This window comes from Macrobrachium rosenbergii, chromosome 21 (assembly GCF_040412425.1).
Source record: "Macrobrachium rosenbergii isolate ZJJX-2024 chromosome 21, ASM4041242v1, whole genome shotgun sequence".
Lineage (NCBI taxonomy): Eukaryota > Metazoa > Arthropoda > Malacostraca > Decapoda > Palaemonidae > Macrobrachium > Macrobrachium rosenbergii.
The window spans coordinates 62,165,899-62,191,344 of NC_089761.1; the positions used below are offsets into that span (position 1 = coordinate 62,165,899).

The 25,446-nt window shown below is 41.6% G+C and overlaps 1 protein-coding gene across 1 annotated transcript in view; it reads right to left on the reverse strand.

The window, feature by feature from the left end:
* Positions 1-25,446, reverse strand: part of Cul1 (cullin 1) — a 191,129-nt gene that overhangs the window by 137,385 nt on the left and 28,298 nt on the right. Inside the window, exons 2-3 of the mRNA XM_067123913.1 lie at positions 12,995-13,153; positions 5,670-5,744 (exon numbers count right to left, since the gene is read on the reverse strand). Coding sequence (XP_066980014.1) covers positions 5,670-5,744; positions 12,995-13,150 — 231 coding nt within the window. The 5' untranslated portion in view covers positions 13,151-13,153. The remainder of the gene's footprint in view (positions 1-5,669; positions 5,745-12,994; positions 13,154-25,446) is intronic.

Sequence of the window (25,446 nt, forward strand, 5' to 3'; positions counted from 1 at the left end):
TTTGTTTATTCTGCAATCCCTATGGTAATCTCTGGGCTACTTGGGTTTGAGATAAAGTATTACTTATCATTTTGTTGTCTTTACTTCCAAATTAACCATTTGAGATTGCTGGGGAAGTCCAGAACTCATTGGTAAAACACACACACTTCTGGCTTACTCTTGATGAGTCTGAATGATGCAATAAGTTAGCCCAGAAGTGAAACTTCTCAACTTTTCATAAATTTACAAACAGGGGAAATTTATGAATTCTTTTTTTGCACCATAAAAAAATGGCAAAAAATTCCCTTGTCTTTGGTATACTGTATATATATATATACATATATATATACATTTTTATAGCTCCTGTTTATCCTACAAGGAGTTACACTCTCATGGTCCCCTTATGGCTCCATAAGACAGGCCAACCAATTACAAAGAATTCACTTACAGTTGGTCTCGGCCAGAATAGTGCTTGTTGGCAAAGTGATAGAATATAAAGGACTCAGGACAGGAGGGCTTCATCTCCTGTGCTACAATGATTACCTAGGCTCTGCGTCGTACTCGCATATATGTGGCAACAGCCTGTTTCAGCCACCTTCGTTACACTCTGGTCTGTCCAAGAGCTCACTAGTCACCAGGTTGAGCTCTGAAAATTGTGTTTGACTACACATTTTCACCCTCTTAACTAGGGTGAAGCTAAGTACTTAGCTTTAAGACCCAGTGAAAAGTTCTGGTTTCTTAAAATTTTAACAGGCAGGCTTATATTTGTTTAAACTGAGAGCCAGTAAGTCTCTAAGTTAGGAGGAGGTCACTATGCTAAGCTGTAATTGCCGTGCTGTTTTTTTTCGTTTAACAAAGTGAGAATTAGCATTAAGGCAATAATATTAAACAATTTTATTACTGAAACTTATTACCAGGTGTTTCGAAATTAAAGGGGGCCCCCCTCCACAGAAAGTTATGAAGTTTTCTACTATAGCCTATCTCCAAGTACATTATTTCAAGTTTCTATTAAGCTATTTTTCATTTTACATTTCTTGTATTTTCAGACTGAGTGACGGAGTTAGATACAGCCATGGCTAACAACTCGGAGGAAATCAGATGGATTGACTGAATCAGGGCAATAACCTTCAGAGGTGCCAGGGATGCTGGCGCATCCTTCATTTCACGTTCCTGGATAGCTAAATATATTAAGAGAGATTAATCCTTTGTTAAAAGAAACTGCAACACAAATCCATATGACTGACATCGCAAAAAGAGTGAGAATCTTGGCAGGCCTCAAGTCCTTTCTCAGGAGTCAAAAGACATCACGGCTGAGGCAGTGGGTAGACCAAGAATGTCTTTACGCAAATTGGCGCTTGAACTAGAAACAAAAAGGGGAATGCAGAGAAGTTATAGTGCTGTATATGAGTTGAAAAAATCTGGTATCAAGCCATTTCATGTTATCAGCAAGCCCAACATCACTCATAAGGACTTCTCAGAACCTACTTTGACATTTTAAAAAAGAGAACCATCATCCCAGTTGTTTTATTGCCTTCCCACCATGTATCCCTACATCCACATGGTCTTCGCCCTATAATCCAGGACCAAGAGGATCCCCTCTTTCCCCCCAACAATCCCAGCCAGCCGCGCACGAGATTCCACCAAACAGCTCGTAAATAGTTTTTAGCCTGTACATGGAAACATAATTTTTCTAAAATTTTACTTCATATAATGAAAATATGAATAACGAATCATTTGTGTGCCGAGGAACCACTGTATATATATATATGTATATATGTAGATATGTATATATATATATATATATATATATATATATATATATATATATATATATATATATATATATATATATATATATATATATATATATTTTAAACTATCATTACATTTTAAAAAAGGAAATATATGCAAAATACTTTGAAGATTTCACATTTTGGACTAGCTGAATGATAATAGTCTCTGAACAGACCCCTACTTGCATACACAAAAGAGCTAAACCATTCCCAACACTCCATTCATACCCAACATAAAAATATATATATTTTTTTACATCATTTGATTAGATCATAGATGTAATCAATGACATCACAGGGATGGAATTTACATGACATCATTAGAAAACCAAAAGCATTAAATTTTATGACTAAGTCATCATTACATATAAAAAACCAATATCTGGCAATATCGACATCTGGATGAGAAAGTCTGCTAGTTTACATTTATTTATTATATCAAAACAGACTTTCACAAAAAGAGCAAAGGTGGCTGCTTTGTATAGGGTTACATGCATTCATTTTGTTAAAAGAAGAAAAAATGTATTAGTAATACTGTGTAATAAACTGATACTAAGAAAATTATATTGGTTCATTATAAACAAGACCAACAAGTTACAGCAAGAGTATAGAGTCATTTGAACTGACCAGAGGACTGCTTTGTTCTTGAATGAGAACTAGAAAATGGAGTAGCAAGGTAAAGCTAAAGCAGTTGGTGACGAAAAGTAACAAAGCCAAGTCTGGGGCCAAAGGATTGCTGTAGTGTATCTTTAGTGCACTGTGGAAGGCACCATAAACAGTAAACCTTATGGGATCCATCAAATTTAGTCTGATACTTTTGCTAAATCATTATCATAAATTAGTGTCATGAGACCACTGCACCAAATATAAACTCTCCTATGGCTTGTTGTCAGCCGAGTTGAAATTTGGAGCTAGAAGAAGTAAATATCAACTCTCCTAAGGCTTGTTGTCAACCGAGTTGAAATTTGGAGCTAGAAAAAGTGGATATCAACTCTCATAGGGATTGTCGTCAACTGAGTTGAAATTTGGAGCTAGAAAAAGTAAATATCAACTCTCATAGGGCTTGTTCTCAAACGAGTTGGAATTTGGAGCTAGAAAAAGTAAATATCAACTCTCATAAGGCTTACTGTCAAATGAGTTAAAATTCGGTGCTAGAAAAAGTAAATATCAACTCTCATAAGGCTTGTTCTCAACCGAGTTGAAATTTAAAGCTAGAAAAAGGGGATATCAACTCTCATAAGGCTTGTTCTAACCCAAGTTCAAATTTGGAGCTTGAAAAAGTAAATATCAACTCTTATAAGGCTTGTTGTCAACAGAGTTGAAATTTGGAGCAAGAAAAAGTGGATGTCAACCATCATAGGGATTTTTCTCAAACGAGTTGATAGTTGGAGCTACAAAAAGTAAATATCAACTCTCATAAGGCTTGTTGTCTACCAAGTTGAAATTTAGAGCTAGAAAAAATAAATATCAACTCTTTTAAGGCCTGTTGTCAACTGAGTTGATATTTGGAGCTAGAAAAAGTGGATATGAATTCTCGTAAGGTTTGTTCTCAACCAAGTTCAAATTTGGAGCTAGAAAAAGTGAATATCAACTCTTATAAGGCTTGTTGTCAACAGAGTTGAAATTTGGAGCTAGAAAAAGTGGATATCAACTCTCATAAGGCTTGTTCTCAACCGAATTAAAATTTGGAGCTAGAAAAGTAAATATCTACTCTTATAAGGCTTGTTGTCAACAGAGTTGAAATTTGGAGCTAGAAAAAGTGGATGGCAACTCTCATAGGGATTTTTCTCAAACAAGTTGAAAGTTGGAGCTACAAAAAGTAAATAACTCTCATAAGGCTTGTTGTCAACTAAGTTGAAATTTGGAGCGAGAAAAAGTAAATAAACTCTCATAAGGCTTGTTGTCAACTGAGTTGAGATTTGGAGCTAGAAAAAGTGGATATCAACTCTCATAGGGATTGTTCTCAAATGAGTTGAAATTTGGAGCTAGAAAAAATAAACATCAACTCTCATAAGGTTTGTTGTCAACTGAGTTGAAATTTGGAGCTAGAAAAAGTGGATATGAATTCTCATAAGGTTTGTTCTCAACCAAGTTCAAATTTGGAGCTAGAAAAAGCAAATATCTACTCTTATAAGGCTTGTTGTCAACAGAGTTGAAGTTTGGAGCTAGAAAAAGTAGATGGCAAGTCTCATAGGGATTTTTCTCAGACGAGTTGAAAGTTGGAGCTAGAAAAAGGAAATATCAACTCTCATAAGGCTTGTTCTAAACTGAGTTGAAATTTGGAGCTAGAAAAAGTGGATATCAACTCTCATAGGGATTGTTCTCAAATGAGTTGAAATTTGGAGCTAGAAAAAGTGGATATCAACTCTCATAAGGCTTGTTCTCAACTGAGTTCAAATTTTGAGCTGGAAAAAGTGGATATCAACTCTCATAGGGATTGCTGTCAACTGAGTTGAAATTTGGAGCAAGAAAAAGTAAATATCAACTCTCATAAGGCTTGTTGTCAACCGAGTTCAAATTTTGAGTTAGAAAAAGAAAATAACTCTCATAAGGCTTGTTGTTAACCGAGTTGAAATTTGGAGCTAGAAAAAATAAATATCAACTCTCCTAAGGCTTGTTCTCAACCGAGTTCAAATTTGGAGCTAGAAAAAGTAAATATCAACTCTCATAAGGCTTGTTGTCAACTGAGTTGAAATTTGGAGTTAGAAAAAGTGGATATCAACTCTCATGGGGCTTGTTCTCAAACGAGTTGAAAGTTGGAACTAGAAAAATAAAATATCAACTCTCATAAGGCTTGTTGTCAACCGAGTTGAAATTTGGAGCTAGAAAAAGTGGATATCAACTCTCACAAGGCTTGTTCTCAGCCGAGTTCAAATTTGGAGCTAGAAAAAGTAAATATCAACTCTCATATGGCTTGTTGTCAACTGAGTTGAAATTTGGAGCTAGAAAAAGTAAATATCAACTCTCATAAGGCTTGTTGTCAACTGAGTTGAAATTCTAAAAAAGCGGATATCAACTCTCACAAGGCTTGTTCTAAAACGAGTTGAAATTTGGAGCTAGAAAAAGTAAACATCAACTCTCATAAGGCTTGTTGTCAACTGAGTTGAAATTTGGAGCTAGAAAAGTAAATATCAACTCTCATAAGGCTTGTTCTCAACCAAGTTGAAATTTGGAACTAGAAAAGCAGTAGCAGTTAGACAGCAAAGTCAGAAGAGACCAAACATAATGGGTGAAAATCACACAAGCAACTATGCAACTTATTCTAGGACGATACTGCAAAAATCTTGGTAATATCTAGCGTGTCACATTGAGTATATGGTAAGTGATAAATGCCCATAGGAATATTTGCCCTAAGTGATACAAGATTTCACACTATTTTTCACTAAATATATGAGGGTACTTAATTTTAAACAATCAATTATAGCACAGAATCAATATAGAAAACAGCACTATGAGAAGTAGTAGGAGAGGGTCTACAAAGACATAAGGCAATAGAATAAATGGGGTAAAAATGCCTATACTTACGATCATTCACACAAGAACAGTTATTTCAATTATTCTTACAAAAATAAACTTCATGTCAATACACCTGCCTTAAACCCAAAGTTCAAGTAACACCACCTGCCTAACAACATACTTCATGTTACATGAACAGATGCGCAAAACAGAATCTGAACTTATGGGTGGCAAAGGGGAGTGCCCTGAACACAATTTTCATTTGCGATCTCATTTGTTTGTATCCCTGAGTGTTTGTAACTTGAATGTTCATAAGTAAGGTGGTGTCTATACAAGTCTCAAAAGCTTAAATTCCACATCAGTACACCAATTCCATAAAAATACCCCTTGGTATATTTTAACCTACAAATGAAAATTAAAACCAAACATTCTTGTACTTACCGATGTGCAGTAATTGTAAACATGAGTATAAAGTGTCATGTAGCGAGGTCTTGACATTTCCTGACTATTGTAAACCTGAAATGAAAATAATTAGTTATCAATATAGTTGGGCAAACTGTTTACAATGGTACAATGAGAGAGAGAGAGAGAGAGAGAGAGAGAGAGAGAGAGATTCTCCCATTGGGGTTGCCATTCTTAAAGAATTTTGAGTTGCTGGACAGTGAAAGGTAGTAATTTCCAAAAAAGATTTTAAATTTTCTCCAAGCCCTCAATCTAACATAATAGTGGCTTGTGATTTGTTTAAATACTTTCCATTTGTACTTCACAAGTTATCAGGTACATTATAAATTATGACTGGCTCCTTTTCATGAATGTATCTTGCCAGAAAGACCCTAAGAATTCAAACATGCATGCATACCAAATATTAAAATTCATGAATGTCAAGTGTTAGGAAGACTCTATAGACAAACTTCTGAAGAGATGTAGTGCCCAACTGCTGTAACATACAAATAACTCAAACACAGAGATGGTCTGGACGTGATAAGAGGGACGAGCAGTAAGTTGGAAAATTACAGTAGCAGGACTAAGACCAATATGAAGTGTTCAGAGAACCACACAGAAACAGAACAGACAAAGAAAGACCTAAACCAGAGGGGAATTCAAGCAGACAGTGCATAAGGCACAAGGGAGAGAATTCACTGCACACCTACTCCCATAACAGATAAAATCTGACATAGATTTTAATAATGCAGAAACACTAAATAATCTTCCTCGGCTCTTGCTCTAGAATTCTGTTTAATCACTTTTTAATTACTATACCTGTCAAAATGACTTTCAGATACAGTACAATACCAAGAATTTCAATGTAATCCTACTATAGATGCCTTCCACTTGTTACCAGTCAAGTAAGAACACGCTTTAACCCCAATTTTACAATATACATTATGTCCCCCATAATCGCAGGGGTTAAGGACAACAACCACCCATATTAAGCAAAAATCCATGTTGAGTTGGTATCCCTGTCTAAAAATGCTCATAACTGGCTATTTTAATAGTTCAAACACCAAAGACCCCCTCTCTAAAAATGCTTAAAACTACCTACTTTAACAGTTCAAACACCAAATATACCTTAAACTATTATCCTAAACCCTTCAATATAATTTCACCTTATAACATTACCCTTAAAAATATATGGCTTACAGCTACCTATGAAAACTAAACTCAAGTTCCCCCTACATTCAAGCACAGCCATTTTCTCTCATACAGTATTGAAGCTGTCGTGTTCTCTTTTTTTCAGATAAGAGAAACATTGGGAATTCATAAATAGACAGATAGTGGAAACACTGAGAATTCACAAGTAGAGTTAAATACCGTACAGTACTTAAATATTTAAATATACATTGAAAACAGTGGGTGTGATTTGTGTGCGAAGTGCCACTGACGTTACGCCTGGGACCTGACTCCTCCAAACTCGACGACAGACAATGCACATCCACAGACAGACCTGTCCAATGGCTTTTGGTTGCAACCTGGGACACGTCAACAAGCTGAACCATGGGGGTGACTACTCGTGGGCAGACCCCACCGACCTCCCTTAGACTACCAGTTTGACTCCTCCCAGGTTTTGGGAAGTATGCCAGGGATCTTTGCCTAGGAGAATTGGCGGGACGAGCAGCCACCTCCTCTACTAACACTTCACCAGTACTAGGCACCACTGAGCGCTCCGAATCACTCTTTTTGTCCATTAGGACTTTCAATGAAGATGCTAATTGGGTAATGGATTCCACTATTAACTCAAACCTTTTACCAATCTTCCACTCAAGACTGGCCATTGGGTTGGGTTTAGAAGTATGGGAGCCAGGAGAAAGGGAGGGTAGAAGAGTTATAGTGGTGGGAACGGGGGTCACTGAAATCACAGGAACATTAGAATCAGATTTGTCAATAGAAAATTCCTGGCTAGCTAAAGACTTACTACTCTCCACCCAAGCAGTTGCCTTCCTGTTCTAGTCCCTAGCCAATTTCTTTAAATGAGAATCCAAAGTCTTCCACTTTTTAATGTCCCAATCTGCACACTCATGCGAATCATATGATTTGACTACAGTATACCTAAAGTTAGATAAATTTGAGTCCGACATCATGAAAGTAAGGTAACAAGTCAAAACCGGGTAAAAGTGTTGTAATCAGATAATAAAGGTCTCAAAGAAAACCTGCCACTAACTAAATATGCCGAAAGGCTATCATAGAAGAATACTTCAACTGACGATGAAAACAATTGGAAAAGCAATGAATTCCAAAAATTAAAGCTGCTGCCAACAATTGGTGTACAACCATCATCTGGCAGAAAAAAATTGAAGCTCTTTGCTAAGTTGTTCCTCTCTTTCCCCCGAAAGTGGGCAGGGTTAAGTCACCTACCCAAAACAAACTAGTGAGACCCATGAATTTCAAAATTTTAGTTGCCAAGCGAATGAAACTATTAGCTATGTAATTACTGGGTAAGTTACTTATATAAAAATTAATATTAATGTAAACACATCAAAATATCAATAAAATGTTATTTCACTTACAGAATCCCTTTATACTGTATTATTATATTGATCTGTCATCATCTTATGTATAAAAAAAACAATTGTCCCAACATTTGTAATGTTTACATTCTGAGAATCAGCAGATTGAGCCTAGTACTGCAAGAATTAGGAAAATCATTTTTTAGTTGCTAATAGAAACGAATGTATTAATGGAATTATTTTTAATTTTGTACATAAAAGTTTATGATATAGTAATTCATATTTCAGAGAGAGATAGAGAGAGAGAGAGAACTGGTGTTTACAAATGAAGTCTCAGCACAGTAGCTGGAGGACAAGACTGACAGGCACAGGTAAACTAATGGGGAGGAGGTATAACCTTGTGTTGCTTACATATGAAATTCAGATTTTAAATATTTTTACGGTGATTAGAGATGAAACATCAACAGTGATATATTCCCTTTTGTACTGTTATAATATGCGTGATAATCATAGAGTCAACTAAACTTGTAATCAAGTTCGGTACAGCAAATCAGAGAAATAAAAAAATATACCAACACATACCTACATATGTATGTTTCCATCAGTAAAAACAATTACAAAAGTTGGGGTGACTGTTTTTTTAAACATTACAATGAAAACAAATCAATATAATACAGTATAAATGGATTCTGTGAGATGACATTTTATTGATATTTTGCTGTTTTACTGAGGTGTTTACATTGGGAAGCAGTTTTGTGATTTTGCAGGATTTTAATTCAGCATTTATTGATATTTTGCTATGTTTAAATTAATATTAATATTTGAAAAAATGTATTTAGTCACGAAAATGAAAATACAGTAATTAATGAACACTGCTCTACAAAAATATTTGTGAATTAGTGAATTTTCTGCAATATATTTGGAGATAAAATCCACATAAAAAACCTGCGATTAACTGAAGGCAAGATTGCTGATCTGCGATCTACTGGGGACCCACTGTAACTACCTTAAAGCTTTTAGTTATTATTGCCAGTAATCCTGCCAATACATATTCCTAAAGTGCTGCTCTGAGGAGATAAAGGAAGAGTCCAATCACTCTGCATTCACCCCCAACTGACTCCAAGCAAAAGTACTTGAGCAAGATACTAATCAGTCCAAACAGAGCTGGGTACTTAAATAACTTGCTGAGCAGCCACAAGAATTCCCAAGGAAAGGTACGCTGGGACTTGTGGGCAACATCCCTCACGTAGAATGAGTGAAAGCCATCTTCCTATGACAGATACTGGCTTTCATTACCTGGTTAACTGAGAAGTTCCTTTGAAAGGCTAGGGACAGTCCACACCCAATTTTGTAATCTCTCATACATGTCCTGAAGATGACTTCCTCCTCCAAGGAATCATAAACTCTCTTAATTTAACTCAATAAGTCAGAAAGAAAGGGTACTGCTGGACACCTCCACCTTATGATTGCATGTACTATTGAAAAGGCACTAACACTCTGAACAACAAGGTCAAGTCATCCTTTTCAAATACATTAATATCTAATGGCTCACTCAAAGCTCAAAAACATCTCATCTGAGTTACCAACAAAGTCCCAAATGGAGGGGATCAAGAAGCTCTTAAACCTCTTGTCAAGGGCTGAATGGCATCTCAGTTTTAGTCCCAAACTCAGGAACAAAAGAGGAGGATAGACTTCAATCCCCCTGAGTACCAAATGAGATAGGAAAGACCCTGAAACTCCCTGATTCATTTGCTATAGCTAAAGCTTACAGGAAAATAGTCTTTGAATAAGATCTCTATATGAAGCTCAACCCAAGGGTTCTTAGGGTGCCCAATATGGCTGCAGAGGAGGAAAAGACTGTAAAATACTTCTCATGAGCATGGATATTTCCACGAAAGTGGAGATATCCAGACCTTTCAGTCTAAAGACTTGGCTCAAGACTGAGCAATAGTGTTTCACCACAGAGACAAAGAAGTTTGTCTTGAAGGAAAATGACGAAATCTCTGACCTGCTGAACACATGCTCTGACCAGATATACCCCCTGGTGAAAACAATCACAGGTGTCCACTTTCCCTGGTGCATGTCTGTGGAGGAATGACAGAGACCCTAGAAATCTCTCTCGCGGTCCTGCAACAAAACCCTCTCTCACAGGATACACTGGATAACCTCCATGTGTGAGGTTCAAGGGAGTGAACTGCTTGGTGATAACTTCAAACATGCAGTTGACAGAGAAGAGTGGACCACAAAAATCTCTCTTGGTGCCTAGACCAGGAAAGTCACAGATCTGGATAACATTCAGCTTGGGGCCAAGAGGGAGCAACCAAGGCCATCCTGAGACTGGGGTTATAACCCTGCAAATATGGCTGAAAAGCAGAAAGGCGTAAACAACCAGATTGTCCCAGGAGTATTCAAAGTCATCTTCCATCAACACCCACAGAGTTGGCAGGGTGTGCTACCTCTACCACAGGTAAATCTGAAGAAATGCATGTCTAAACTCAAGTCTAAATGGGTCAGCACAGGGTACAGACACTCAGTATGGCCTAAGACTAGCTTGCCCAATCACCTGAAGGTGACTGTGAGCTACCATCTCCCTGAAATCTGGAAGAGTGCGTGCACAAAGTCCTATTCTTCCTTCTCCTATGAGAAGGAGAGAGGACACAGAGAAGGAAGATTATGAGGCTGACGAGGAGGAGGAAGAGCAAGAAGTGTTTCATGGAAGCTCCTTGCCTTTCCTGACCCAGGCCTTGCTCATCTCCAACACTGGAAGATGGGTCAAGGCAGAGACACACTGCCGTACACACGGCAGGAACTGGTAAATAAGCTACAGGAAAATCCCCTGCTACAGAAGGCTCCCTTTCCTTACAAGCACTGAGGCAACACAGGTGAAGCAAATCCCTTTTCTTCTTGGCAGCCAAGTGGTTCAAAAATGCAGCAAAATATGGACTATCATGGACATTTTGGGTAAGTCAGATCTTCTGCAGGTAGCCCTCGGACAACCTGAAACATCAGTCGTCGATCACTGAGTAAGATGAAGCAGATGGTCGAATCAGTGCCAAACTAGGGGAGGCACTGGCCCTAGCACCAGAGCCGTCTTCAAAGGAGAATGATTGGTAGGGTGCTTTCCCCTTGCAAGTACTGTACTCCCATCAGATCAAATGGAGGAAGTACCTGAAGGTAAGAATGGGACAAGGATAGCATGGGAGGAAAGGAAGGAACTTACAGATCAGTGGTATCACTGGGGACTGACAAATACTCTTATATAAAAGGCTAGTTTGTATTTCTGTACGAATAATTATATTTGGTAACCTGAATATTTCCATTATCCTTAGTACTATGGGTCACTGGCTCATTCTCTAGCAACTTCACTAACCCTCACATTACAAGATGGCTAGCTAAGGGAGGACAAACCATCAGTGGAATATGTCAAAGACTCAAAACAATTTGATAGACAGTCCTGGCAGTAACAAAACCTGAGAGGATGCTAATTGGTACCCCATGATGGACAAGGCCTACAGGGTGTATACAAAGATACAAACTCTTTCCATAATTTTTACAAGGATGACTTAAATATGCCAGTCTCTCTACATCCTGAGGTGACATCCCCCCACCAGAGGCCAAAGTAAGAACAGAAGGGGAGCCAATCATCCTCTGCTTCTTATTTTGATAATTGTCTTTGTTACATTTCTGGTCCTGCAGTAAATTTGTTCCGAAGTCAATATTGCTGGTCCTGGAGTAAATCCTGAATGACATTACAGGCCTTGTTCTGTCTTTTCTTTCTCAAAAGGCCCTTTAGGTTGAGAATGCATTGGTTCTTATTACCAAATATTTAAGTTATTGTTGCTTTACAGTTTGAGAACATGAAATGTTGCTTGGCCTCTGATAAAGCTGACAATCCACCAGATGTGAATTCCCTTATCGGTCAGTTTTCAATATAGTCTAGACCAACAACTTATCCAAGTTTGCTTCCCTCCCCTTCATGGATGAAGATTAAACTGAAGAAAACATAAGGATCTCAAACAAGCAAGAAGGCAACTTCTGCTAGATTTATAGACTGCTTTAGTGCACGGCTAACTCATTGGTCTTCAAGCCACACCTTGTAATCCTTACAGCTCTCTACCCTGATACTAATTTCTCCCTATTCAAATATGGCAAGACAGAATGAAACTCAAGGTCAAGGCAGAACATAACCTTATCTGAAGGAGAGAATCCCAATAAAAGTCAATCAATTACAATGAGGCTCCTTTCATATATAAGAAAAGGAACTGTATCTACAAACATATCAACCAGAATTTCCAGGGATTAAAACCAATTTAATGATACAAGAAACATTCACACACACACACACACACCAACATCTTGAAATACCATGAGGAAAAATCACTATCAAGGGAAAGAATACAGATGAACTACATTTGTTCAATAAGCAATAGTCAACCTAATGTAACATTAAACCATTCCTAAGCCAGACAAATGATTAAAGCAATTATGCTATTAATTACCTTAGCTACTGACAGACCAAAGACAGTGATGTGTGCACCAAAATTAGGGAGAAAAATGTACTTAACAGAATTTCTGATTTTTTATACTAATTGCAATAATTTTTAAAAATTCTTGCAATATTCTCCTACACTTTTCAGTGATTTAAAAACAGCCTAGACAGTACATATAGTAAAGTGAACAACAAAGACCTAATGATTCAGTTTAAGTAAAAAAGAAAAGTAAAAAATTTCTTCTACAAAATGCAAGACACCAAAATAAATGTAAGTACAGTATATATTGTTACTGTACTGTGCAAACATACTAATAAGATCATGAACTCACCTGTTCTATTCCCTGTCTGAGATCACCCCATATCTGATCAAGGTCAATCTGTTTCAACCCATGAGGATTGCTACTTGTTGCATTACTGTTAGTGTTGCTCCCTGTTGCACCACTGCTACTTGTGCCAGCCCCTAAGCCACTACGCTGGCCTGACATTTTCTGAAAGATAAAAATATTGTTCAAAGCCAGGAAACATTTCACAAGACGGAGTAACATATTCATCTCGGCCAAAACACTACAGTACTACCTGCATCTCAATTTTCAAAGGTAACATTTTTATGATCAAATAGTTTTATATATACTTACCAAGTAATTACATAGCTATTGGTTCCCTAACCTACGGCGTTTAAAAATTAAAAATTCGAGCAGTGGAGCTACTATCGTTAGTGTGTAGGTGACAAGGTCCCACCCATCATCTGGGACTCGAGGAAACAACCCAGCTGAGAGCTCAATTCATTTTATGCTCTTATGTCCATGCAAGGGGATGAGGGCAGGCTCCTTTCATGTAATTACTTGGTAAGTGTATATAAAACCATATCATAAAAATGTCATTTTTATATAAGTAACTTACCAAGTAATTAAATAACTGATTCCACATTGTTAGGGGGTGGGAAAGAGCATGGACATGTTCTATTCCAAAGCATTAAGTAGGAAATGACTTTGAAATAGAAAGATTGCTAACATTGAATAAATTTTTGTTGTTTCCTTACTTGCTGAGAGAGCTGCTGCAGGTAGGTACTGCCTCTGGTCGGCGCTTCCCTCAACTTGTAGTGGATGTGGCTGTGTAGCCAAGGGTTGCCCCTACATTAGTGGGAACTTTGCAGCGGAGGAAGTACACCGTATGCTGACAAAATTTTAAAAGATGCCCTTGGCCCGGGCGAAGACCAGAATACAAAATGACAACACTATCACCTACACCACAGAATAAAACCACAACCCAACCATTATCAATAAAAACGAAACTGGTGGGTACTCCAGGTACAATGTACCCCCAGGCTTCCCATTGACTCAAAACCTTAAGTCAAGGCGAGTGGATAGCAAAGGAACAAAGAGTTTCCCTATGCTTCCTCTCCCAGCACCATGCCAGCCACGGATAAAGGTCCTAAAGTGTTACAATTTTAAAACATGGTTTCTATGTCCTTGAGGTAGTGTGAGGCAAATATGGACTTGCAACTCCAGAACATTGACTGAAAGATTGTGGAAAGAGACAAGTTATGTTTAAAAGCGAGGGAGGTTGTGACCGCCCTAATTTCGCGAGCCTTGACCTTAAGTAATGGAAAGGCTTCTTCCTGGATCTGAGAGTGAGCTTCTAATATTACTCTCTGAAAAAAGGATATGGCATTTTTGGAGAGCGGGTGAACTGGGTTTCTTACAGAGCACCAGAAGTTGCTCGAAAGTCCTCTAATCTTTTTCGTCCTCTGGAGATAGTACCTGAGACACCTCACTGGACAGAGGAGTCTTTCTTCTTCCTCAGGTCCTAAGATATCCATAAGGTTCTTGATGGCGAAGGATCTAGGCCAGGGTTTAGAAGGGTCCTTGTTCTTTGTGAGGAAACCAAGAGAAAGAGAGCAGACTGCATCCTCCTGTGCAAAACCTATTCTCTTGTCTATTGCCTGTAACTCACTAATACGTTCGGCAGTAGTGAGAGCCACTAAAAAGAGTCTTTTTCGTGAGATTCCTGAGGGAAACAGAACAAAGAGGTTCAAATTGAGGACCTGAAAGCCACTTCAGTACAACGTCTAAGTTCCAAGAGATGTTGGAAGAACTTTCTTTCTTGAACATATAGAAAGATTTGATCAAGTCGCTGATATCTTGATTAGAAGACAGATCCATTCCTCTGTGCCTAAAGACTGAGCTGAGCACTGACCTACACCCTTTGATGGTAGAGGTCGGTAGCTTTAAGACGGGCTTTAGGAATATCAAAAAGTTGGTTACTGTATTTGACTTATGGATGTCTCAGAAGAAGAGACGTTATGGCAGCTGCACCACCTTCTGAAGACTGCCCATTTTGATTGGTAGAGCTTTGTAAAAGAAGATTGTCTGCATCTTGCAACTGCCTCTGCAGCCTGTCTCGAAAAACCTTTTGCTCTGACAAGGCACTGAGTCTGAAAACCTTAAATATTTATCATCAGCCTTTCATGGAGTTTATTCTTCCACCAATGGCACAAGTGAGAATTGACTCCCAAATGTCCACTCCCTGCCCTACCCCACAGGGGATGATACATGATTAAAGTGGTCCAAGTGCAAGCCAAACCCACTTGCTAGGACTGACAATATTACTAGAATACAATCATCCTCACCCTAATCATGTTATGGGCAAACCAAATAGCATGTCGAGAGTCCTATCCCCAGAGCCAGACACCCCCTGGAATCCGTGGTCTAGCCGTAAAGAATAGTTCTGCCTTTGAGCTATCAATCTGATAACTCTCAGGTCCGAACATTATCGGGCAGTTAATGGTCCTACCACATTTCTCACTATTTAGCTTTGGATATAAACCCACACTATTTAGCTTCGGATATACAGTGAACCCCCCGTATTCGCGGGGGATGCGTCCCACACACCCCCGCGAATAGGTCAAATCCGCGAATGCTTAACACCCCTCTAAAAACACTTAGAACAGCCCATTTTGATAGCTTAAACCAAGAAAAACCCTGTAAAAATGCTTATACCTGAGTATTTTAATAGTTTTATCACAAAAAGTGCATTTATTCATGAAAATTATATGAAAATACAGTAATTAGTGAATATTTCTCAGTGAAAAATACATGAATGGGCGAATTTTCCGCGAATGATGGCTAGATATGTTCCACAGAGAAACCCGCAAATGCATGAGTCCGCGAACCATGAGAACGTGAATACGGGGGGTTTACTGTAAACCCATTCCCAGCTATATCTTTTCCTATTTATCAGGTCCAATAAATTTTAGTTAAAAGTGGAAAATTCCACAAAAATTAATCCAAATAAATATATAATAGTATATGGAACTCTTGGACTCATACCCGGGAACAAATTCCTGGGGTTCAAGAGCCCCTTCACCATGTCAAGGTGGTTCCACATCGAGGGGGAACCCTTGGTGGAATCTGAGAAAGTGGGGTTGTCTGAGCAGAGACCGTTTATGTGGAGGAGTCTTGGGTAATCTACCAGGAGTCGAATCAAGTCTGGAAACCATTCCTTGTTTGGCCAAAATGGGGCTACTGGGGTCATGGAGGTGTTCTGATGCATCAACAGCTTGATGACGACTTCCCTGATCATTCCAAAGGGAGGGAAGGCATACCCATCTAAGTCTGTCCAGTCCAAAAGCATGGCATCCGTGCTCCATGCTTGAGGATCCGGGAGAGCAAAAGAGGGGAAGACAGTGGCTTCTCGACTTTGTGAAAAGATCCACTGTGGGCTTGCCCCACAGTTTCCACAGGTTGTCGCAGACTATCGGGTCTAAGGTCCATTCGGTTGGAAGGATCTGTTTGAGGCGGCCTAATTTGTCTGCAATCACGTTCATTCTCCCTTGAATGAACCGGGTGACAAGAGTGACTTGGTTCTCCTCTGCCCACAGAAGGAGGTCCCCCGCCATCTCATACAGAGAAGGAATGAGTGCCCCCTGTTTGCGAATGTAAGCAAGTGCCATGGTGTTGTCTGTGTACTACAATCTTCTTGCCACAGACGATATCCGAGAAGGACTGAAGGCCCAGATGAATTGCTCTCAGTTCCTTTACGGTGATGTGAGAATTCTGTTGTATCGTCGTCCATGTCCCGGAGACTTCCCGGCCGTCCAGAAGAGCGTCCCAGCCTAGGTCGGAGGCATCTGAATAAAATAGGAGGTCTGGGTGCACTGGGAGACGAGACTTCCCTTCCTGAAATCTTTCTCTGCACGACCACCAACCACTGGAGTAGTAGTATAAAAGTAGTTTAACCAGACCACTAAGCTGACTTTCAGCTCTTATAGGGCTGGCATGAAGGATTAGGATAAAATACTGCATAGGCTCACGTTCTCATACTGTAACACAAAAACACAATAAATACATTTACTCATGCTTCCACACTAAAAGGTATATTAAAATTCATAAGAAGTTAAGAAATATTAAAAAAATTATATTTTAATGATAAAATAAAGTTTGTTCATACTTACCTGGCAGATATATATATAGCTGTATTCTCCCAATCCGACAAAAATTTCAAAACTCGCGCACACGTAGTGTGGCCAGGTGGTTGGGTACCCATTCCCGCTCGCTGGGAGGCGGTATCGGGAACCATTCCCATTTTCTATCTAGATTTTCAGTGCCACTGTCTCCTGAGGGGAGGTGGTGGCATCATAATTATATATATCTGTTGGTGGGTAGGTATGAACAAACTTTGGTTTTATCATTAAAATATTTTGTTCATGAGACTTACCTGTCAGATATATATATAGCTGAATCTCAACATTGGAGGTGGGAAGAGACAGAATAGGATTTAGAAACAAATAAATGTAGGCGCACTGACGCCTTGGTTCTCATCATAAAGATAGCTGACTTTGTGGTTACTGTCACCCAAGCCTGCTTCTGCTTTATTTCAGAGTCTCCAGCAAGGTAGTGACTCTATAAAGCTGGTGAGTTCTAGATGATCTGTCCACGGAGCGCACCACAATGGGACTAGATCATAAGACCATACCAGAGGGCAAAAAGTGAGCAACGACTAACAACCACCTGACCTAGCCTATCTAAGCCAATAAACCTAACATAGGCTAACGATTGGGACGCCCCACTCCGTACAACCCAACAACCAAAAACACAAAAAAATGATTAAAAAAATACTTCCTAACCTCTAAAGGATAGGATGAGTATTGGGTTTCTGTCCCCAACATTTGCGCTCATGAAACGAGGTCCCAGCTTAAGCATAAGCCCTCGTAAGTCGCTTCACGCCCCGCTAAGTAATGTGAAGTTTAACACTGAATTGCTTCGCCAGAAGGTGGCAAATTTAAAGTCAGTATGGACATGTTCTTCTGGAAAGCCACCTGTCGCAGAATGGCTCTATTTCATGAGCCTGACTTTTAGAAGTCTCATGTCGCTGTCTTGGCAGGTAGAATGAGCCTCTTTGATTGTATTTCTTAAAAAGAATGCCAGAGCATTCTTGGACATCGGCAAGTTAGGTCTTCTAACAGAACACCACAGATTGTCCGACGGGCCTCCACTTCCTTTCTCGTCCTGTCTAGGTAGAATTTGAGAGCCCTGACAGCAGGACTCTCTGACTTCTTGCCCAAGAATTTCTGTCATACCTTTGATCTCAAAACTTTGGGCCAAGGGTTTGAAGGGATTTGCTTTTTATGTAGGAACATACGCTTAGGGAGCATACGGCATTGAGCCCTCTAAAGCCTATGTGTTTGTTGATGGCTTGAACTTCACTAACTCTCTTCGCCATCGCCAGAGCAGTTAGGAAAATAGCCTTTCTTGTCACATTCTTGAGAGACGCTGAAGAAAGAGGCTCGAAAGTATCCGACATTAAAAATTTCAGAACGACATCCAGGTTCCAGGAAGGCGTCCTGGGCTGAGGTACCTTAACAGTCTCGAAGGATCTCAAGAGATCGTGAAGATCCTTGTTGTCGGCTAAGTCTAGACCTCTATGTCTGAAGACTGCCGACAGCATACTTCTATAGCCTTTAATAGTCGAGACTGCCAGCTTTTCCTTCTCTCCCGAAGATGAAGCAGGAAGTCTGCCATTCAAGTGCACAGAGGTCGTGGTTGAGGAAATCCCTGTTTCGGCAATTCATTTCCCGAAATTGGCCCACTTAAATTGGTAGCGCCACATTGAGGAGGGTCTCCTGGCGCTGGCGTATAGCCCTGCCACTGCTCGAAAAAACCCTCGCCTGCCAACTTCGGAGCAGTCTGAACGCAGTTAGACTCAGAGCGGGAGGTTTTTGTGGTACCTTTCGAATGGGGCTGCCTGAGCAGATCTACCAGGGGAAGCGCCCTGGGAAGTCTCACCAGAAGGCCATGACCTCAGAACCATTCTGCCACTGGCCAAAAGGCCATCAACGCCATTCTCATCCTTCCGACGCCAGAACTTCCTGATTACCTCCCCAAGATTCTTGAAGGGAGGAAAGGCGTAGAGATCCATTCCCTTCCAGTCCCAGAGGAGGGCATCTACTGCTACTGCTCCTGGATCTAGTAAGGGAGAGCAGTAGAGAGGAAGTCTCTTTGTCCTGGAAGTCGCGAAGAGATCCACCAAGGGACGTCCCCATAGCCTCCACAGCTCCTGACACACCTCCTCGTGAAGGGTCCACTGCCGGGCAGGAAGGACGCCAGCCGACTGGAGTAGTCCACAAGGATATTCTCCACTCCCGCCACGAACCTCATAAGGATCATGGTCCTCGAGCATGGGGCCCAAAGCAGGATTTCCTTTGCTAGTACTAACAAGGACCGAGCGAAGTTCTCCCCGTTTCTTGAGGTAATAAGGGCTGTGTTATCCGAAGTTCACTTGTACCACTCGCCTGACACTTGGCTCAAGAATTTCAGGGCCAGCAGATCGTGCCTAACTCCTTGAGATTGATGTGCCAGACACCTGTTCCCTCTCCAGGTGCCTGACACTTCCTCCTCCTAGTGTTGCTCCTCATCCTCCTGGACGGTCGAAACCCTTCTGCCAACCTGAGGGGCTTCAGCCACCATCTCCCAGTGAGCCTGACAACGGAGATCTTCAGGTCTCTATCCTTTGCCTGATCTGCCTCCAGAAACCTTGAGCTGTCTAGTGAGTCTCAGAAACAAATTCTCCACAGAATATCCTGCAACCATCCATTCTCAAACAAGCACAGCTTCCATAAGGCAGATTTCTGCTGGTCCGCCGCTGACGTTCGGATAAAATGAAAAACCACTGAACCATCCGAATCCTGAGTATACCACGATCACCAGATCTGATACACCTTCTCTACCACTAGAAGTCCAAGGACTTCACACTCCAAAGTTTCCATTTCCAGGTCCTCCAGACACTTTGATCGTGAAGAGCTCGGATGAGCCAATCGTCCAGGAAGCAGACACGTAATATCTCGCCAAGTGAAGCCATCTCATTCCTCAAGATGATCGTGAAGACCATAGCTGTGCTTAGCCCGGAAGCAAAAGAGCTTGAATTGGAACACTCGTCCCTAGTACAAACCTCCTCAGGTACTCGACTGGGACAAGTGATGTGAAAGTAGGCGTCTTGTAGGTCCAGAGAGACCATCCAATCCCTGGTCTTAATGTTCTAGAACAGACTGGGACGCCTATCTTGAACTTTTCCTTCACCACAAAGCGTTCAGTCTGCTGACATCTAGACTGGTTCCATCCTCCCGACTGCTTCAACTAGAACAGTCGGTTGTAGAATCCTGGGAGTTCAGCCCAGGACTTGCTCCACAAGCTCTTTTTCGGCATTTGCTCCAAAAGCTCGAAAAGGATCTGTTTCTCTCTGATGGTAGGAGGGCTATTAGATCCTGGGCCATGCAATAGAGGTGGCGTGTCGAGGAAAGGATCTTGCATCCTCTCCCCTCAATAACTTCTAGGGACCAGGTGTCCGCCCTCATTCTCTCCAGGGCCCCGCAAACAAAAGAAGCCTGGCCCTACAGGTGTGTCTGAGGCGCTAAAATCACTTCCTGCCCCTGGGTTTAGTGTGGCCCGCTCTGGAAAACCTCTCGGGAGACACCGAGGAAGAAGCTCCTCCACGAAAGGGCTTCTTCTTTTTGGAGGTCTGACCCGACGATGACGTCGAAGGGACTGCCGGGCGTCTTGACGAGTGGGCCAAGAGGTCTTGGGTGGCCTTCTCCTTTAAGCTAGCGGAGAGATCCTTGATTATAGACTGGGGGAAGAGGATGGCTCGGCTAACGGGCTTAAAAGTAATTCTGCCTCTGTGACTGAGAAACTGACTTTGCAGCGGTTACAGTGCCAAGGCCCTTCTTCAAGAGGCCCGCATAAAAGTGGGAAGCCAGTTCCTCTGAGCCATCCCTGACGGCCTTGTCCATGAACAACACTCTGGACAGCTCCCAGGCTGATCGAGTCGGGACTTCTCAGCTTCTGACATCCAAAGCTCCCAAACACCAGTCCAGGAAATTAGCACCTCCATGGTTCGGAGAGTCCTTTCTCAATGGTGTGATCTGTCTCCCACATAGTCCACGCAGACCTTGGCTGGCACAGGAGGGACCTCTAGGTGTGTCGACTGTTGGCGAATCTCCTGGGACGATAAAGAACTCTAGAGCCGACGCCCTCTCCAGTCTCGCACTACATACCTGCCTTGCCGCTTAAGCTTGACGGAGGCAGGGCAAAAGAAGTCTTGCCTTGGGTATTCCTTTCCTCCATCCAGGTGTTAACTTTCTTGAAGGCCTTCTTCGTAGCCAGAGATGAAGTCATCTTAACAAACCCCAGCACTCTCCTCGTCTTGGACGAAGCTAACTGCGAAGGAGAAGAGAGGGGCCGAGGGTTTGAACTTGTCACCAAACAAGTCCTTGAGAAGACCGGCTAACACCTGGTAGTCGGTAGATGAGGAAGCAGGAGGTTGCCTGGTCTGCAGGTTCGACTACCAGAGACTCCTCCTCTCCAATGGGGAACAGAGAGTCTCCCAAGACCTTGGGAGAACGAAGGTCTATGTCCAACACGTAGAAGGGATCTCTTCATGCAGTCTTTGATTGCTCTGAAGCGTAGCGCCGAAAGCAAATCCAAAGAGGCTAGCCCTGGACGAAGGTCCTGACAAGCGCCCTAACGAGCCGCCCATCCGGCATCCAGCCGAGCGGCCCAGCCGAAAGGCCCTGCACGGAAGCGAGAGGGAGCGCCCTGACAGAGGCGCCCGGTGATAGCTGTTTGCGGAGCGTCACGCTGCAGACGAACGTCACGATGGCGATCTAGAGAGCGGTGAGTACGACGGGGAGACGACGGAGGTGACGGAGACGACGAAAAAGGCGCAGGAGAGGGTGACTTCCTGGACCTCTTAACAGGCAGCCTCGAGTCCTTGCGTCGACGATGCGGCTCTGCTTCCCTCTCAGCAAGGAGAGAAGCCAACTGACGCTGCATGTCTAGCAGAATTCTCTTGGAGGGAGAGGTCTCATTCTCGGGGGAAGAGCTGATCCTGTGAGAGGACGAGGGGCGAGGGGACGCCTTCTTCCTCCTCACGGGAGCTAAGACAGCTCTCTCCCTGGAGCGACTGGGGCGCTCAAAAACGTCCTCCTCTGAAGACGTCCTGGTCCTCTTCTGTGGCAGGAAAGCGTCGAAACACCCAGATGACGGTGAAACAACGTCTTGAGAAAGAGGACGTGAAGCGTCCTCCTCTCTGAAGCTCTCTGAAGGACGCAGAGTCCTTCCGAGTTCCACCCTTGCGGGAGGACGCCGAGGACGAAGCAGTCCTTCAGGAGGCCGCAGACTGATCGCATCCTTGGCAGCCTGGGAAGTGACGACAGGTCCCAAAAGGCGACGCCCAGATCGTGGAAGCCCCCAGAACTCTTTTGCAGCTTTAATTCTGCTCCTCTCCCTGAAGTCCTGGAGTCCGAAGGAGGTCCAGGCTCTAGCCGCTATGGGGTCGATCTGACGCCTCCACAACACTAGGGGACTACTACACTTCACTGCACTTTGAAGCGATGTCACTTTCTGGATTCCAGAGCACTGATGGTGTTCATAATTCCCCGCCAGCCATACCCTCCGCAGAGACACAACCTCAGGGGCCCGAAGGCAAAACCAAAGGGATAGGTGATACTATGTCTACAAATTGCTATCAGAGGAATTAATGGACTTCTGACTCTTACAAGCACTCCTGGAGGAAGACCTCCTGATCCTATCACGCTCCAACTTGCGTACATAGGAATCATAAACCTTCCAGCTTGCATCCGACAAAGTCTCACACTCCTTGCAGCGATCATTAATCAAGCAAACATGCCCCCTACACCTCATGCAAACAGAGTGAGGATCTACCGAAGCCTTCGGTAGCCTCACCTTACACTCATTCACACAACATACTCTAAAGCTAGCAGAACTAGAGCCAGACATCAGCCAAAGAGTAATCAAAAGCAAATCCAAAAACAGTCCACAAAAGCGTATGCCAATCCACAGTCCAAAGTCAAACCAAAAGTCAAAGAGAATACTTAAGTGGAAAATAAATTCAGCTTATTTAAATCCAAAGAATGGAGGTACTGAAACAGATGTTGACAGTACCGCGTATGGAGAAAATCTAAATAGAAAATGGGAAATGGTTCTATACCACTCCCAGCGGCAGGAATGGTAGCTTAACTACTCCATTGAGCACTGGGCGCGGTGTCATGAAGTTTTTTGAAATTCTGTTGATTCGAGAATACAGCTATATATATCTGACAGGTAAGTCTCATGAACAAAATTTTAATTTAAATTCAACAAATGCTATGTTTTTGTGCTTTTATTTACTTATTTTTATATTTTATCTATCAAACCACAGTTCCTCTTGGAACAACAAAATCGAATGACTGAAAATGTAAAAGATTCTGGCAAAATTTCATTTACCGATTTATTCCCAAAAGTTGACAGTCCCTGTTGGTCATACTTTGGACACTCACATAACACGTCTGACCGTTATCATCACCCTGCCTTCTGAGCACTCGGGAGCCGGGCCACGTGGGCTACTCATTCAGTGCCCATGTGTCAGACGAGTACAGCATGGCCTATTTTGAGACATGTTAGAATTACTTGTGCATGTCTCTCTCTCTGATATGATGAACTTCATTTTTTAACATCAGGTTTTATTTGTTTCAATTTATCACTTTAAGGTTCTTCATTCCATGTACATTGCCATTCATTTATGATACCCATTTTTATGTGTTACATAATCAGTAACAGGGATATTCACATTTGATCTTGTCATGTGGGTCGCTTCTTAGAATGGCTGCTTTGTCTGCATCTTCATTTCCTTTGATCCCTACATGGGCAGGGATCCAACATATTTCTACATTTTTCCATTATTATATAAGCTATGGAGAAATAATTTAATTTGTTGTACTACAGTATATTATTTCTTTATTTGTAACTCTGAATAGCTTCTATAGCTCTTCTCATACACTAAAAACCACAAAATTATTGAATGATGTTTCTTTAATTTTTATAACTGATGCAATTCTATGTTTCTTTAATTATTTTTATAGCTGATGCAATTATACAATTCTGCTGTGAATAGTGGAACATTATTAGGAGGAGAGAACTGGTAAGACCTGTCCTGGGACACTGCAGCATATCCCACTCTGTGTTCTGATTTAGATCCATCTGTATATATTGCGTAGTATGGACCTTTTAGGCTTATATGCTCTACTGCATGTTGTCTATGGTGTTCTGGTGTATATGAGTAACTTTTTGATAAATACTTGAGGTGTGTACAAATTCTCATTTTATTCACTGTCCAGAGTGGAGGTGATTTTACTATTAAAGACACTTGTATATCTATATTCAGCTACTCAAACAATCTTCTAGCTCTAATTGGGAAGGGTGGTGGATGGTTATTTATAACCACACCTCTTAATTCAAATAATTCAGATCCTCTTTGACTTCCGACGTAATTGTTGAGAGTGTCTGGTTGGGTCTTTCTGCACCAGTTCACTTTGAGGAAAATCTTAAGGGGTCTCATGTGCAGTCTGCCTAATTTTACAAACTGCTCTACTGAAGCAAGTGTCCCCAGAAGACTCATCCACTGCATGGGTGAGCAGGAAGAGCAAGGAACTGACTGACAGTCTGAAGGCAGTTCTTGACTCTTTTGGGTGACAGGAAAGCCTGAAAAGTCCAAGAGTTCAGTATCATCCCTAAATAGGGAACCTCCTGAGTCGGTGTCATAAGGGATTTCTTTTTGTTTATGAGAATGCCTAACTCCTCTGTCAGGAGAAGAGTTCTTCTCATGTCCTCCAAGCACTTTTCCTCCTCCGACGAGCAGCAGAGATGATTCCCATAAGGTGAAGCCAATTCCCCAGAGTAGCAAGGATTCATGTGAAAACTTGAGGAGCCATCAATAAGCCGAAGCATAGGGCCCGGAACTGTGGTATCCTGTCCTGAAAAACAAAGCGTAGAAATTTTCATGAGTCTGGACGAACAGGGATGTGAAAAAACGCATCCTGCACATCCAGGGTGACCATCCAGTCCCCCTGTTATAATGAGGACATGACTGAGCAAACGGTCTTCATATGAAACTTCGTCTTCAGTACGAATACATTCAAGGCGCTGACATCCAGAACGGGCCTCCAGCCCCCCGAGGCCTTCGGAACCACGAAATGGCAAATGTAGAAACCCTCTGAGTGGAGATCTAGCACTTCTTCCACTGTTCCTTTGGAAAGAAGGGATTCAACTTCTTGAGAGAGGGCCAAAAACTTTGTGGAGCCTTTTGAATGTGCTGTCAAGGCAATTGGAGATGTAACTAAAGGGTGAGTCTTTACGAAAGGAATGGAGTAGCCCTCCCTGAGAACCTTGATCACCCAGGATCTGCTCCTCTGCTCTCCCATTCTTTCCAATAAACTAGAAGTCTGGCTCCT